Below are 17,413 nucleotides of genomic sequence, written 5' to 3' on the forward strand. Positions count from 1 at the left end.
AGGAGTATGTCGTATGTACAGTAGTTAGTATGTAGCCTGAAGACAACTAAACACTTTAACACTGTTTTCTCATCGATTTAGAATGTAGTATGTTGACTGAGGACCACAAAACGTCTTGACACATTCTATTTCCTACGGTGTTAGTATGCAGTGCGTAGTTCGTATGCAGCGTGTATTTAGTATGTAGTGTGCAGTTAGTATGAAGTGTGTATGCAGTATGCAGTGTGTAGTTAGTATGAAATGTGTAGGTAGTATGCAGCGTGTAGTTAGTATGTAGTGTGTAGTTAGTATGTAGTGTGCAGTTAGTATGTAGTGTGTAGTTAGTATGAAGTGTGTAATTAGTATGAAGTGTGTAGTTAGTATGTAGTGTGTAGTTAGTATGTAGTCCCTCAACACTTTCACATATTCAGATGCATGCTACAGGGGGGCCTTTAAAAAGCCCTCATTTTCGAGAAAGTGAACGAATGCGTAAGATAATCAAAAAATGTCTTAAGTCCTGCGTAAGTTGGTTTCTTTATAAATATCGCACTACTCATGTCTTTAATAAACAGTTTATGGTCTACCTAGAAATAATTATGGGTGAAAAACATGCTTCACCGTTTTTACCCTAACTTGGCCCAAAATTGCCACCTGTTCAGCTTCATTGATGAGCTGTAGCAATTGATTAACACTGGAATAACATGCTAGTCACGAATAAGTGCTATGGAAAGGATGGAGAGAGTTGGAAGGGAGAGAAGGAAGAGCGTGGGAGGAAGACATAGAAAAAAAAGAAGATGGAAAAGAAGAGGAGCAGGAAGATGGGAAGGATGACGGGGAAGAAAAGGAGGGTGGAAAGAACGAACGTGAGGAAGATGGGGAGGAATACACGGAAGAGAGAGAGGGAGGGAGGGAAGAAGAGCAAGAAGACGGGAAGGAAGGTAGGAGAGAAAGGGAGGGTGGAAAGGAAGAGGAGGAAGATAGGGACGAATACATGGAAGAAAGGGGGAGGTGAGAAGGGTGAAAAGGAAGACAATAGGAAGGAATATAGGAAAGAACAGAGGAGGAATAAGAGAGAAGGATGACAAGAAAAGGAAGAGTTGGTGGGAGGGAAAGGGAGGAGGAAGGTGGGAAGGAAGACAGGGAAGGGAGGGAGAGAGGGAGGGAAGATGGGGAGGAGGAAGATGGGGAGGAGGAAGATGGAAAGAAGTGTACCCATGGAAGTTAAATATTTCCCGTACGTTTGACGACCTGTATTGAAAGTGCCTGTATACGTATTGTGTGTGTGTGTGTGTGTGTGTGTGTGTGTGTGTGTGTGTGTGTGTGTGTGTGTGTGTGGATAAATGATAAATGAAACAAAAGAAATCTAGAAATGAATGTGCTTGTTTTGTTTTTGTTGAGAGAGAGAGAGAGAGAGAGAGAGAGAGAGAGAGAGAGAGAGAGAGAGAGAGAGAGAGAGAAAGGAGGAAAATGTAAGAGTGGGCAGATGGATGCTGGATATAAACTATAGCACATTCTCTTTCCCTTTCCATCTCTCTCTCTCTCTCTCTCCTCACATGAATGGGCGGTGGAAACGATAGTAAAAGTGGGTGGAGCTATCTCTAGGGCTGGGCGGGACTAAACCAGGAGTAGGTTGTGGCTAAATGCAAGAAAGGCGGGGCTATAAACCGGGCGGGATTTTCTCACACCCCGCCCCCGCAGGTCGCGATGGGGCCAGGCACTGTGTCAGCTTGGCAGTGTTTCAGCGACCGCAGGGGAGGGTGTATCAACTCGCCTTCCTCAACCCTACCCTTCTAACAACTCTGCTTACTGTCTGGCTGTTGGTATTAGAAATTAGTTTAGTTACTTCTTAGACATTATGGTGTGAGACTAAGGTATTCAAACGGTAATTAATCGCTTTTTGTAATAATTAACCTCTATACTATCGCGTCTAATTTAAGGACACCTCAGTCTGATTACATTCTCGTGTGTTGTGGGGACGGCTGGGTCTGTGTTACAAGTGCCAACCATGCATCATTCGCTCGACTCTACTCTGGAACACGTATTCATTTCTTCTCACACTGCCACACCCACGCCCACACCAGCAGACTAAGCCGTCCTCAGAACACACAAGGTACCACCAGACGAGGTTCTAGTGCAGTGCTATATACGAACCACCCTGTATTCTGACTAACTGGAACGGAGAGACTAGAAGGCCATTTAACCTCTTCATGCACGGGATAACTCTTGCATTCTGTCTCACCTAACGCCACGGGACTTAGTAACAGGAACTTGAGTGTTAGAAATTACAGCATCTAACTCACTCATGGCCGGGACAAGTCTAGTTTTACAGGAACTTGAGTGTTAAAAACTATAGTCCCTTTACCTTAAGCTGGCTCAGAGTTTTCATCCAGTTGTAGCTTATTTCATGTTGCTCAGTGGTAATACTAAAATGCTACGACTCTACATCCTTTCCATAGCACTTCTTCATGACTAGCATCATATTCTAGTGTTAAACCTGCACCAGGCAGTTCCACCACTCGGCCATATCAGTGCCACCACGTGAAGGCGTCCCTCTCCACCACCCTAGTTAGCGTCTGTCAGATACCAATACTAGTTTTACTCTGTCTTGGCTTAAAATTGTCATCTCTCCACCCTGAAGCCTGAGTTGTAGCAATAGATTAACACTGGAAGATAATGCTAGTCACGAAGAAGTGATATGGAAAGGACGTAAGGTCGTATAGTACTGTCTTTTTCGGCCACTGAGCTACATGAAATAAGTTGCAGAAGAGCGATAATCTGGGCCAAGTTAAGGTGAAGGAACTATAGCTCTTTCTCTGCGATGACGTGTGTGTGTGTGTGTGTGTGTGTGTGTGTGTGTGTGTGTGTGTGTGTGTGTGTGTGTGTGTGTGTGTGTGTGTGTGTGTGTGTGTGTGCGAGTGTGTGTGTGTGTCAGAAGTACCTCTTCCTTATTTATTAGCGTATCACACATTAATACTGTCTTGCAAGTTATCATATATTTTCAACACAGATACAGTTTGCATTGATGACATCTATCTATCTGTACCTATCAATCTATCGATCTATCAGTCCATAGCCAGACGCCTTATCTCGTAAGCGGTGACCACAAACAAATCGCCTTCATATCGCCCTGTCCTCTGCCATTTGGCTGCCCTACCTCTAACTCACACCCACCTCTCCCATATACCTCTCCACTCCATTCCTCCATTTCATCCTCAGTCTCCCTCCTTCCCCTCTCCCCCTTCACCTCACAGCCATACACTCTTTTAGTCAGTTCCTCATGCAGTCTCACCCCTTCCACTTCACTCACATACACTTCTCTAGTCACACTGAGCGTACCATATGTAGAGATAAACAAAAAGAGATGCTAAAGAGATGACTATGGTGGCGACAACAGGGGCCAAGAGGGGTGTAGGTTGGTGTTATGTGGTGGAAGGCAGACTCCAATGCAATGCTAAGTTAGGCCGCATCCACACCAAATCCTGACTGGCGAGGGCGGGAGAGGGCGGGAGTCTTGCATCTCTGTAGCCTATAGAAGTGGCCTCACTGGACGCGGGCGGGTGCGGGTGAAAGCTTCTTTGGGTTACACTGATGCAGAACTCCCCCCCCCCTCCACACATACATCAACAAGCGATTCTGGGTGGATGCTGCCATGCACTGCAGATTCAGAAAACTAGTAATGAACAAAGTCCTCTCGTTACTGGGAACTGTTTTTGCACCAAAAACAAGAGTAATAGGACATATCCGTTCATCCATCCATCCCTTAATGTTTTTTTTTTTTTTTCCCGTCCGGAGCTTACGGCCCCGGGGCCAGGCTACACAACCTCGAGATTTAAGGAGAGGGTGACCAGGATCACTCTTCCATGAGTGGCATTATGCTGGCAATAAACTTCACTTGTCCCTCTGAAATAAATCCTTATAGGTTCAATCCAGTTTGAACGCCTGAGCTCACTAAACCACCAGGCGTCATTTGGTTATACTGTTACCACCCACTGTGGTTAATGGCTTCTTGGTTTACAGGAAGCCATGTGGCTTGTCACTCAGTAAAGAGTCACTCGAAGACAGCGTTATATCCGGTGAGTGGATGGTTGGTGCCCCTGCCCCTACCAAACGTGGTATGTGGGACAAGAATAAGAGGTTATATTAATATTATTGCCTAACGACTGCACGGAGGTCAGCAAAGCAGATAAATGAATATTGCAATGTTGCACTTTACCCTAACCACACGCACCGCAGCATCACAACACAGTCCTTCAACATTATGTCAACAAAACACCTCTGAGAGGGACCGGTCCAAGTCGCCGATTTCCAGAATCACTGGATTCACAAAGAGAATAGCCTGGGCATGCAACTGTAACATTAACCCTAAATATCTACCCAGGTGTTATACTGAGAAAAGGGGCAGAAAATATTGAAAAATAAGTAGTTAAATAATATCTCATTTGAAGGCTAACTTGCTTTTTCTTTCAGGAAAGTTGTCCAGTCACTCATAAGAAAGACACATTTCTCTAAGATGGCACCAGAGAAAACGGAGGAGAAAGAAGCACAAACTCACACACCAACCAGAGAGAAAATGGAGAAGCGAGAGGCACAAACTCACACACCAACATCAGAGACAGGTATCGTATTTTTTATTTTTTCATTAATAATATGTGGGAAGAATGGGTGTGAATACAGGGGTGAACGGGTATTACTCTGGGCGAATTTGAAGGTGGGAGGAAGAGTGCTAGGCCAAGAAGGTGGATAGATATGGTAAACAGGTGTGAGAAAGCAGGCATGGAAGCTGAAGAGGCTAGGGAACTGACAAAGGATCGGACAGACTAAGAGACTATATGAACTTCCTACGGAGTGTATGACAAGGTTCTGACATCCTTTTTTAACTTAACAGTAGTTGGATATACTCTGACAGGTAAATATGGCGCTAGGTGTGGACAGGTGTAAGTATGGAATGGAGCCAGGATTCCGGGAGCTTGAATAACTTTTTGTACCCTAACTCACCTTACCTGCAAGGGAGGAAAAGAGGAGGGATAAGGATGACGATAATGATGGAGCAGTTCATTAAAGCTACTGTTCCCTGGTTTAATTAGAAAAGAAGCAGATGCCTACTTCGATTAGAAATGAAAACTATATGAATAAATAAACACACAGATTGATGGGCAGATAAATACCATAATACCATAAATGCCCCCACTATCCGCCCCTCTCCCGGTGACGACTCTATGAGCTGTCTAGAACCACTATCTGACTCACTTCTTCATTTCTGCAGCATTCGCAGCCTTTCCTGTAACTTTCTCTCTGTTGAACACCACCTCTCCTCCTCTAAACCTCAACTTCTCTTTCTTACTGAGACTCAGCTGTCTGAGGCAACTGACAGAAAACCCTTTTCTGTATCCTCCTACTTTCTCTATACTCATTTCAAAGCCAAAGGTGGCTGTTGTGTATATGTACGCAACGACCTATCTTTTTTTTTTTTTTTTTTTTTAATAACAGAACGGAGGAAGGAAAAACAAATGAATAAAAAAAATAATCCATACACCAGATTACTGGTGTCCTCTGTTCATAAAATATCAGTAATAGTTAGACTTGAACAGTTGTGGGTTGAAATTTGGAGGGAAACAACTCTGGGGAAGCGAATTCCAGGGAGATGCAGTTCGGGGAATGAAAGAATTCTGATAGGCAGAAGTTCTGCAATATGGTTGAGTGACATTCCAGTCATGAGCGCTACCAGATGCCCGTGTAGCACGAGGGAAGACATGGAGAGGTGGCACCATGGACGCAACTTCGTCTGAGCATTTGCCAAAAAAATATCTGTAAAATAATGCAAGGGAGGCAACATTCCTTCTTACTTGCAGGGGAGGTAGTTTATATGTAATGGCTGGGTTGTTAATGATTCTAACAACTTTGTTCTGAATTTTGTCTAGTTGTTTTAATGCAACCTCTCCACAACCATTCCACAAGGGTGAGTAATATTCAAGCTGAGAGCACACATGACTCTTATAAATTATAGCTAACTGCTCATCAGTGAAGAAGTTACGGACTCTGTACAATAATCTAAGTTTCTTTGAGCCGGTTTTAGCAAGTGATCTGACATGAGAGGTCCAGCTGAGGTCATTGTTAAGTGAGACGCCAAGAATTTCAATACTTTTGGAGATGGGAATATTAGTAGCACTGAAGGTAATGTACGAATCTGGCAATATCTGTCTATTAGTAAACTGTATAAATTTAGTTTTACTAGCATTAAAAGAGACAAGGTTGTTTTGTCCCCATTCACTGATCGTAGATAGGTCTTGATTTATGGAGATGGCTGTACTGAGTTGAGAGGTAGAGATATTAGACTTTGCAAAAGGGTGTCTGAGTGTGAATGAACTATGTAGTGTTGAGTCATCCGCGTATGAGTGGATGGGATTGTGGGTGACAGATAAGAGATCATTAATATGAACCAGGAATTGGGTTGGAGCCAGAACTGATCCCCGCGGCTCGCCAGCGTTAATTGAGTGGAAATTGGAATATACATCATCTACTTTTACTCTTATTTTCCTGTCACTAAGACATGAAGAAATCAAAGGAACAAAAGACGTTAGTCCATGGCAAGGGAGTTTGGACAGCAGGGAACGGTGCTATACTCTGTCGAAAGCTTTAGAATTATCTTGCTTTCGTGTTCCTGAACTTGATTCTTCTGAATTCTCTACTCTCTGGCTTCGGCTTTCCTGTCATTCTCTGACTAAATATATCTGCATTGTTTACTTATCTCCTAATTCTACTGACTATCAAAAATGTTTCCACTATCTTACTTCTACAATGGAACACATTCTGTCCATTTCTCCTTTCTCTGAAATCTGCATTCTAGGAGATTTCAATGTTCACCACCACCTTTGGCTCTCCTCTCCTGTCACTGATTCACCTGGTGAACAAGCAATCATCTTTTCTATCCTTAATGACCTAGAGCAGCTTGTACAGCACCCTACTGTATCCCTGACCGCCTTGGAGAGAGCTCCAACATACTTGACCTCTTCCTTACAACTAATCCTTCTGCTTACACTGTTAATCTTTTCTCTTCAATGGGCTCCTCCGATCATAACCTTATTACCTTAACCTGTCCTATCGCTCCGGTATGGCTTGTGGACCCTCCAAAGAAACGTCGAGCTGTGGCACTTTGGAGCTGCAGATTGGGAGGCCCTCAGGCAGTACTTCTTTGACTTTCCCTGGAATGAGTATTGTTTCCATGGCTGGGAGCCATCTGAGTGTGCCTTGCGCATTAAGGAGGTTATTCTCTCGGGCATGGAAGCATACATTCCTTTCTCATATCGTTTGACTAATGTAAGAAAGCCTTGGTTTAATCACGCTTGTTCTAATGCTGCCCACAACAAGAAGAGAGCCTATAAAAGGTACCGGAGCCAACCCACCCCTGAATCACATCTTTTTTATGTTTCTGCCCAGAATCGTGCTAAGTCTGCTCTTCGCTCTGCTAAAAATAATTTCATCCATACTTAATGCTCTCAACTCTCCAACTCGAATTCTTTCCGCTCCTTCTGGCACCTTGCCAAAAACCTTTCTCACAACTTTACCTCATCATCCTTCCCTCCTCTTTTTTACTCTGATGGCTCTGTAGCTATTTCTTCTACTGATAAAGCAGATCCTTTCGCTCAGACTTTCTCCTCCAATTCCACCTTAGACGATTCCGGTGCTGTTCCTCCACCACTTCCCCCCCTCTGACTTCCTCATGGCTGACATAAAAATTTCTTCAGCTGATGCATTTTCTACCATCACTGGCCTCAATACTAACAAGGCATATGGACCTGATGGAGTCCCTCCTGTTGTCCTCAAGAACTGTGTTTCTGTGCTTTCATCCTGGCTAGGTAAACTCTTCCGCCTCTATCTCTCAACTTGTGCCTTTCCTTCTTGCTGAAAGTTTGCTCTCATTCAGCCAGTCCCAAAGAAGGGTGACCATTCCCAACCCTTTAACTATCGTCCAATTGCTTTAACATCCTGTGTCTCAAAAGTTTATGAGTCAATTCTTAATATAAAAATTTTAAGGCATCTTTCCTATCACAACCTTCTTTCTGATCGTCAGTACGGGTTCCGTTAGGGACGCTCCACTGGCGATCTTCTCTCCTACCTTTCAGACTCCTGGTCATCCTCCTTTCGGGACTTTGGCGAAAGCTTTGCCATTGCACTTGACATCTCAAAGGCTTTCGATCAAGTATGGCAGAAATCTTTAATTTCCAAACTGCCCTCTTATGGTTTCTATCCTTCTATCTGTGCCTTCATCTATAGCTTCCTTTCTGGTCGTTCTATAGCTGCTGTTGTAGACGGCCATCATTCTTCTCCTAGATCTATCAACAGTGGTGTTCCTTAGGGCTCTGTCCTAACACCAACTCTCTTCCTTATATTCATCAGTGATCTTCTAAGCTGTACATCTAACCCTATCCCCCGTATGCTGATGTTTCCACCTTTCACATTTCCACATGGTTTCCGCAACGTCCATCTCAGCAGTTACTTCAACAGGCAAGGGATGAGGCTATGGCACACCTAATGTCTGACTTGGTTCGTATCTCTGACTGGGGTAAAAATAATCTTGTTGTTTTTAATGCGTCAAAGCCTCAGTTCTTACACCCATAAACCCGTCAAACTCTTTCACAGGAGTTCCCACTAATGTTTAATAATATCCAGCTCAATCCTGCATCATCCTTGAACATGCTTGGAGTTTCATTCACACAGGACTTATCTTGGAAAGATCATATTGCATCTCTTGTAAAATCTAATTCCAAGAGATTAGATAAGAGCATAAGAAGAGAGGATAACTGCAATAGGCAGGTTGGCCCATGCTAGGCAGCTCCTAGAAGAGTAACTGAACTATTAGAATGAGATAAGGATAGCAAAGAAGGCGGCTCCGTACCTTCTTTACACCTGCACAGTTGTTGACTTTATACATGGGTTTTATTCTCCCCCTGTTTATAGTACGTGTGGGGAGGCTCCCCACATACAGCTCTTCTCAATAGGGTGGAGTCAAAGGCTGCTCGTCTCATCAACTCTCCTCCTCTTACTGGCTCCCTTCAATCTCTGTCTCTTCGCCTCACTGTTGCCTCTTTATCTCTTTTCTATCGCTACTTCAATGGTCACTGCTTCTCGGAACTGTCTGCATGCATCCCTCCACCCCTACGACGGTGCGTAGTACCCGTCTAGCAACAAACTCTCACCCCTTTTCTGTCCGACTCTCTAATGCAAGAGTTAACCGTTACTCCCAGTCCTTCATTTATGCAACAGGTCAACTCTGGAACTGTTTCCCTCTGTCTATTTCCTACTTCCTATGATCTGCAGTCTTTCAAACGCAATATGTCCAGGCATCTCGAAATGAGCGGATCTTGAATTTGGCTCTCTTTTGTATTGTTTTTGTTTTTTTCTTGGAAGGAACTGTTTTGCGGGCTCCTTCTTCCTCGCATAAAAAAAAAGACAGGAAGACAGGAAGACAGACAGACGGACAGACAGACAGAGAGATAAATAGATAGAAGACAGATGGATAGATAAATTTAAAAAAATATCACATTCCATTCTCTTCCTCCCAAGAATTAGAACAACTGAAATATTGCGGCAAGTGGGCAGCCGCGATCACCCTTCCAGCGTTCGTGTAGTATCTGTCCAAAGAGTAACAAAGGAAGGAATAACGAATGAGTGAATGAATGAACAGGTGAATGAATGAATGGGCAAAATCTAGTGTCCCTCTCGTCCCTTCCAGAACTCGAGCAACTAAAATATAACGGCAAATGGGCAGCTGTAATCACCATCCTAACTTTTACGTATGGGGATGTAACCGTGGCTCACTCTCTGCCCCCCGACCCACGCCAGAAGGATTGGTGGATGACGTGGTCCCCCTATCCTATCCTTGTCATATCCATGCTCTACATTGCGGCCGTAACCTGCTGGGGGCCGCGGTACATGGCTAAAAGGAAGCCGATTGGAGGTCTACGTCCCTTGATGATGGCCTACAATGCATTCCAGGTGGTTTTCTCCTTCTGGATGTTTTGGGAGGTGAGTTAATTTTTTTTTTTCTTTGTTTTTTCTTCAAGAGGTTCTATACTCTCTTCACCCTACCTTGGCCTAAAACACTAGAATATTTTGCTAGTCACGAAGAAGTGTTATGGGAATGTTCCGGGAGGTAAGTTTATGTCGTTTCAACTCGAGGTTCTAAAGCTTTTTCATCTTAACCTGGCCTAAAATTGCCATCCCTTCATTTTGAAAGCTGAGGTGCAGCAATAGATTAACATTAGAATATGGTGCTAGTCACGAAGAAGTGCTATGGAAAGGATACAGGGTCTCCGTGTTGTCTTATTCTGCCATTGGGTTGTGAAGAGAGTGTAAGGTGTAATAATAAGTCTCGTCCAGTCCCTATGCAATACTCAAAGTCTTCTTCTTCGCCTTACAGGGTGGGATGGGCGGGTGGTTCTTCGAGTACAAGCTGATGTGTGAGCCTTGTGACTTCTCAAACAACTCTAAGCCTGTTAAAGTAAGCTGGATTTTCTTTTTCTTTCTTTCTTTCTCTAATTGTAACCAGCTGAGCTCTTTGGTCAGTTTCTTCTTTTTCTTCGTCATCTTTTTCTTCCCTCTCTCTCTCTCTCTGTTTGTCTGTCTGTCTGTCTGTCTTTGTCTGTCTGTCTGTCTCTTTCTCTTTTTCTTTGGATCCTATCTCGCCCCTTCCTTACGTGGGGTATGAGGTCTGGATGATGATGATGATGATGATATAATAATAATAATAATAATAGTAATGATAATAATAATAATAATAATAATGATAATAATAATAATAATAATAATAATAATAATAATAACAATAACAATAATAATAATAATAATGCACTTTTACAGATGATGAACCTCGGCTACTGGTATATGTTTTCAAAATTCGTCGACTTCATTGACACGGTGAGTAGAGAGAGAGAGAGAGAGAGAGAGAGAGAGAGAGAGAGAGAGAGAGAGAGAGAGAGAGAGAGAGAGAGAGAGAGAGAGAGAGAGAGAGAGAGATTGCTTACTAATATTTTCTCTTGTTTTTCAGGTGTTTTTCGTAATGCACAAGAAGACAAGCCACATCTCACTCCTACACGTGTCCCACCACGCCCTTATGCCCGTTGGTCTCTACTACGGTATTCGATTCCAGCCAGGTGTGTGCTCTCTCTCTCTCTCTCTCTCTCTCTCTCTCTCTGCCATACGTCTTATCTGTGATGCGAAATTAACCATAATTCGTTTATATCATCATCATCATCATCATCCGGACCTCCTTTCCCACCCTCGGACAAGGTGAGGAGTAGCAATGTCCAGAAAGCCCAGATCTGCCCAGTCCAATGGGCCATGCTTCCAATCATTCATCATTCAAGCCCCCGGAATCCAGGCTCTATTGGATTCGTCAAAAACATTCACCATTTCTGTAGCTTCACATAAACGTATCCCACTGAGTCAATCCGGACGCTGCCGCGTTAAAAAGGGGTACCAGATCCCTGATCAGGCACTTCTCCTGACAACATTCATACAGCACGCTCGATCTCTTGTCAGTTCCCTAGCCTCACCGACTTCCAAACCTCTCTTCCTCACACACTCATCTACCATATCTCTCCACCGTCTCCTTGGCCTACCTCGCCTCCTCCCTCCTTCAAATTCGCTCAGATTCACCTTTTTCACCACTCTATTGTTATCCATTCTCTCCACATGACCATACCATCTCAGTACACACTCTTCGATTCTGGTGTCCACCGACTTCTTCACTCCACATCTTTCACTAATCACATTATTTCGTATCCTATCCACCCTCTATACTCCACATACATTCCTCAGCAGTCCCATCTCCAATGCCTTTACTCTTGACTTCTCATTTTCATGCCACACCAGTCTCACATCCATATGTTAAAGTTGGCACTAACATCCTTCATGTAAGCCTCGTGCAGCTGCAACACTCAAGCCTCTGTTTCTTATCAAGGCCTTCATTGCACCAGCTACTTTTCTTGCTTGTGTCATTCTACTTTCAACTTCTTTTGCACATTTTCCTCACTTTTCTATCACTGTACCCAGGTATTTGAACTCTCTCACCAATTCCAGTCTCTCTCTATTCACTGCACCATCGCAGCAAAACTCCGCACTAGCCTACCAAGTTCTTGTCCGGTACTTGTAACCAGTACTGCATCATCAGCATACAACAAATTTGAGATATGTCATCCACCACCATTCATTACCAACGCCATCCCTCTCTCCATTATATAATTTTCAAAAACGCACAGTCATGGGCCAAAAATCTGTCTACACTTCTCAGCCGTCTGTGGCAATGGAAGTGTGTTATATGGAGTATTTTTATATAATGGCAAAATAAATTACACAAATAAATAAACAAACAGATAAAATAAAGATAAAAACAGAACATGAAGAAAAGAATACTCTGCGATACAAGATGGTACGTACGTGAAATATTTTTTTGATAGCATTATGAGGCACGGTATAAAAAATGTGGGAAGGATGGGTACTCGAGGACGTTTGGGAAGGAAATGAAAAGTATGGAAGGCGGGACACAATACTCGGGGAGGATTTTCCGCGAACGCAATATAAATTCATGCACAGGTAAGGCCGCGTCCACAAAAAAAAAAAAAAAAAAAAAAAAAAAAAAAATAGCTTGTTGGTGCGACTATTAGGTCTGCATCACTGTAGGCAATAGAGGTTCTTCCCCGCACCCGCCCGCGCCAGCAATCATTTGGTGTGGACGTGTCCTAATAAATCTTTCAACTTACCCCTGAGATTGCAGCCAGTCTCTAAGCACCTCTATTTCAGTGTTGTGATGAGCTGATGACACCCTGCATTTTCGTTTTCCTGTTTTCTTTTCTTTTTTATTACACTTTTTCTTCTTTTTTTTCTTCTTTGCCTTGGTGCTACGTCGATCCACGCCATGCTGTGCGAGAAATAGCCACAATTACCGCCACTGCAGCAACATGAACGGAAAAGCTAGTCTTATTTACACTTGTTATATATGTTACTTATTATTCTCACTTTCTTTCCCTTACACGTATAATCTGTTTGTTTGCACTGTTTTCACTTTTAGTCGTTAGTCTCTGCCTAAAGTTCTTTCGTACTAACTTACACGTATAAACTGTTCCATTGCACTTTCCCTTACCAAGCACTACGATGATTGTCACTGTTTTCGCTATCACTGTTGTCAAAATTCTACTGTTACTTATTTTTCTTGATTTACTGACATCTAGAGAAACTGTTTATTTGCACTTTACACCTCTGTCTCTTACATTTCCGCGTTTCCTTATTTTCCGTATTTTGGTTATTTAAATTCATATACTATTTTTCTTGCGCTTTTCACTTATTACTGCATTATTTGTGTATTAATTTAAGGGGTGATGTTGGAGGTGATACTGATGATGATGATGATGATGATGATGATGATGGTGGTGATGATGATTCTTGTGGGGACTGTGGTGGTGATGGTCGTGGGTGGGGTGGTGGAGAGGTGGTTGGTGACGGACATGGTAGTGATGGTAGTGGTAGAGATGCTGGTGGAAGTGATTATCGTGGTGATGGTGGCGGTTTTGTGGTGGTGGTGGTGATCGTGGTGATGGTAGTGGTGACCGTGGTGGTGGTGGTGGTGGTAGACAGTCTTGGGAGGAGTGGTGGGGGGCTGACTGATGACGGAGGGTGATGGAGGTAGTAGCAGTGGTTGTGGTAGTAGTGGTGATAGCGGTAGTGGTGGTGGTGATAGTCGAGGTTGTGGTAGTGACAGTCGTGGATAGGGTGGTGGAGGGCTGGATGGTGAGGGAGGGTGGTGGTGGTGCTTCTGTAGTCGTGATGGTGGTAGTGATAGTCGTGATGGTGGCGATAGTCATGAGTTGACTGACGTAGGGCTAACTGGTATGTGAGTGTGGTGGATGTGGTGGTCGTAGAAGTGGTGGTGGTAGTGGTGGTTGTGGTGATAGTCGTGGTGGTGATGGTGACAGTCGTGGCAGGGGTGGTGGAAGGCTGGCTGGTGGTGGTTGTGGTGGTGGTGGTGGTAAGGGAGATATGTTACCCCCCCTCACCCACTTCCTCCTCTCCTCTCTCTCACAACCTCAACTTCCGCACTTATTATCACATTCTGACGGGTAAAGCCCACATCCGCATGACTCTTCATCACCGTCATTCTCTTATCAACACCACTAAGAGGCTCTAACCACAATTTAATCGCCACTTAGAAAATCTTAAGACAATATATATATATATATATATATATATATATATATATATATATATATATATATAAAATGCTTTACTTTTAATCTTTTTACTACGATGGCGCCTTTTAACACAAATTATCACCAGACGATTTTTAGTTAGCTTAGGAGGAATTTGTAGTAGTAGTAGTAGTAGTAGTAGTAGTAGCAGCAGTAGTAGTAGTAGTAGCAGTAGTAGTAGTAGTAGTAGTAGTAGTAGTAGCAGTAGTGGTAGTGATAATTATAGCAGCAGCATTATTAGTAGTAACAGCAGTAGCATTTGCAACCTTAGCTCATCAGGCTCATCTGAACCGTGACCCCGATGGACTGCAGGCTGAACTTGCCATTATCCTGGAGTCCACCATCCTCCTTTAGGGGGATTGGATGGGGATTGGAGGCGTCGGAATCGCTGGGCAGCTCCACCGCCAGGACATACATTGCCACCACGTGAAAGCCTCCTCTCCAGCATCTCTCTTATTGAAACAGGGCCAACTTTAAACTACATTTAACTACTGCTGTCTGAAAAGTCTCCCCTATGCTGAATAAAAACGTCTGGCGATGCTGAAAATAAAGTACCGGTATATGAATAAAAGCATTACTGGGTGAACTAGCTAACACAATACTAGTAATAGCACCTTTGCTCCTCACCCGTAAGGAGGATGGGTTACTTGAAGTAACAACAGATCTATCCCCTTCAGGTTCCATAAGCAAACTAAATAGGAAACATCGAACAAAGAAGCGTTTACTCCGTTTTTGCATTACTAGCTTTGATGCTTCTCTTACGCCATCTACTGAGTTACAAACCCATAGAAAACGGGCGATATAGGACTTAGAGAAAACAGGGCTTCGTGGGGACAACTAAAGAAATGTCACTAATTTAATTTCTTCGAGATAATATATTTCCCAGTTCAGGTTTACTTGTTATATACTACCCATTTCTGCTTGCCTGTCAGCGACCTCGACATCCTGCTCTCTGCTAACAACTTTATTAAGTTTTGGAGTGATTCTACAATCTGTAGTTGTAAAAGATTTCTTTAACCCCCTCACGACGAGAGATCTCCCGAAAGCATAATACAAGCGTGTGTGTGTAAAAAAAAACAAAAGAGTAAAACGCGTCATCGAACTGAAGGAGTTAAGGATAAATAATATAGATATATAATAACCACAGATTTACGTTCATTTCTTTACTCAGTTTCATATCCTATGTGTTTGTACTTCTCAGCGAACCTGTTATGTTTACCTAACTTGTATTGTTGCTCTGCCGGGCCAGCCATAGTTATTTCACCATGTGTTTGTCAATTCATGTTTACTTGTATTTTACGCTTTCCTGCTTGACTTGGAGCGACTTTATATCTCACTGCTGGAGCTTGTATTACTGTTTCATTTACCACCACTTCCTGTTATGCAGTTGAGTTATGGAAGCCTGAGCTTGTTAATATACTGTAGGGGACGAAATTCGCCTAAAATTTCACCTCTTCTCTTTCTCCCTTTCCTTCTCTGGTTATGTTCCTAAGCTGAGAGGTTTGGTACGGTATGCTCATTGATGAAGTTCGTTAAGGAGAAAACTAACGGACCTGGCCTTAGCCTGAAATATGATAGACGCAATGGAACAATAGGATAACCTTTGACCCCGACTGAACTGTTCTTACATATCACAGGTGGTCACGGTACACTAATGGGTCTGCTGAACTCCTTTGTCCACGCGGTGATGTACCTGTACTACTTGCTGGCTGCCATGGGGCCCAAGGTACGACCATTCCTCTGGTGGAAGAAGTACCTCACCACGCTACAGATGACGCAGTTCACCATCGTCTTCTTCCATGCCCTAGCTGTGAGTACTCTGGCTAAGGTTCACATTTCCAGCACCAAGAAAGACCATTGGCGAGATTCACTTACCTTGGTTGTGATTAGGGTGATTCATAGTAGTGGTAATTGAGAGGATGAGATCTCCCATCGCACTGGTCTGGCTTATGGTGCTATGGACTCAGTATTTCGAGTATTTGGCGTTGTAATGAGCAGAAAGACAAAAATCCACATCTTTAAGGCGCCGGTGCTCCAAGCCTTACTTAAGCGACATTAAAGCCTCACTGTGCTACACATATCACGTATCATAACTACCGTACTACTATTCTCACAGCTGATCTGTAGTGTACTACTACTATCTCGGGTCGTAACTACTATTCTCCTAGCTGATCCATAGTGTACTACTACTATCACGGATCACAACTATTTCTTTTTCTTGCAGCTGAACGTGGTGGAATGCGAGACGCCACTGCCACCGCCCCTACATCGGTGGCTCATGGGACAAGCTGTTATTTTCTTCGGTCTGTTCAGTGACTTCTATATCAAGGCTTACCAGAGGAAGGACAAGACGAAGGTGGGTAAGAGGGATAGAATGACTGATGGACGGATAGATAGATAGGCAGAGATAGGGATAGATACTGACCGACTGATTGGTAGACAGACTGGCAAGCAGACAGATAGATAGGTAGGTAGACAGATAAAACTGACAGAAAACAGATAGATAGATAGATAGATAGATAAAGAGAGAGAGAGAGAGAGAGAGAATGGAGTTCCCCCGAGCTAAGCCCTGTATTGGACTATATAGCCCCGCTAGGGTTACAGGAGCGAGCTACCACTCCCGGCACGGCAGCCCGGGCGAGGCTCGAACTCCCAATCCCTCGATTACGAGTCCAGCGCGCTACCACTGTGCTACCGCGCCCCCCAGAGAGAGAGAGAGAGAGAGAGAGAGAAATGACTGGATGAGAGAATTATTTTTTATGCGAATAAATATACAGTATGTAGTTTTTTCATTTATTACTGCACGTAACTGCAAGAAGAATGGAAATACAGTTCCTAATTAGTCTGTATTCCCTATGTTTTACTTTTTCCTGTAACATCATAATGATCAATGGATTCTCTATACATGCTGTTCTAGTGAGGGTCACGAATAGCCAAGAAGTAAATACTGAGTTAGCAAAAACGTAATCACCCCAGCGCGTCTTCTTTCCCCTCCTCCATATTGTACGCTCAATTGACCTCTCTGTTCCACACCTACCCCACAGCAAAAAATCCGGGCAGAGGGCATGAGCAACGGTGTAGCCAACGGGAAACTACACACCGTTACCCACGAAGTAATGGCGGATGTTTTCCCTTGCGTCCCGGCTGGTTTTGACGAGGTGATGATCAGGGACAGAATACGTGCACATCACTGA

At 43.5% G+C, this 17,413-nt stretch overlaps 1 protein-coding gene across 1 annotated transcript; it reads left to right on the plus strand.

The window, feature by feature from the left end:
- The first annotated feature begins 4,489 nt into the window (after nt 1-4,489).
- LOC145397881 (very long chain fatty acid elongase 7-like) lies at nt 4,490-17,413 on the plus strand. Its single transcript, XM_080270915.1, has 8 exons — nt 4,490-4,595; nt 9,710-10,002; nt 10,397-10,477; nt 10,837-10,893; nt 11,024-11,129; nt 15,857-16,029; nt 16,444-16,575; nt 17,264-17,413. The coding sequence occupies exons 1-8, from the start codon at nt 4,490-4,492 to the stop codon at nt 17,411-17,413; spliced, it is 1,098 nt and encodes a 365-aa protein (XP_080127041.1).

This window comes from Coenobita brevimanus, chromosome 43 (assembly GCF_032717465.1).
Source record: "Coenobita brevimanus isolate Jiangsu-jjx chromosome 43, ASM3271746v2, whole genome shotgun sequence".
NCBI classification, from domain to species: domain Eukaryota; kingdom Metazoa; phylum Arthropoda; class Malacostraca; order Decapoda; family Coenobitidae; genus Coenobita; species Coenobita brevimanus.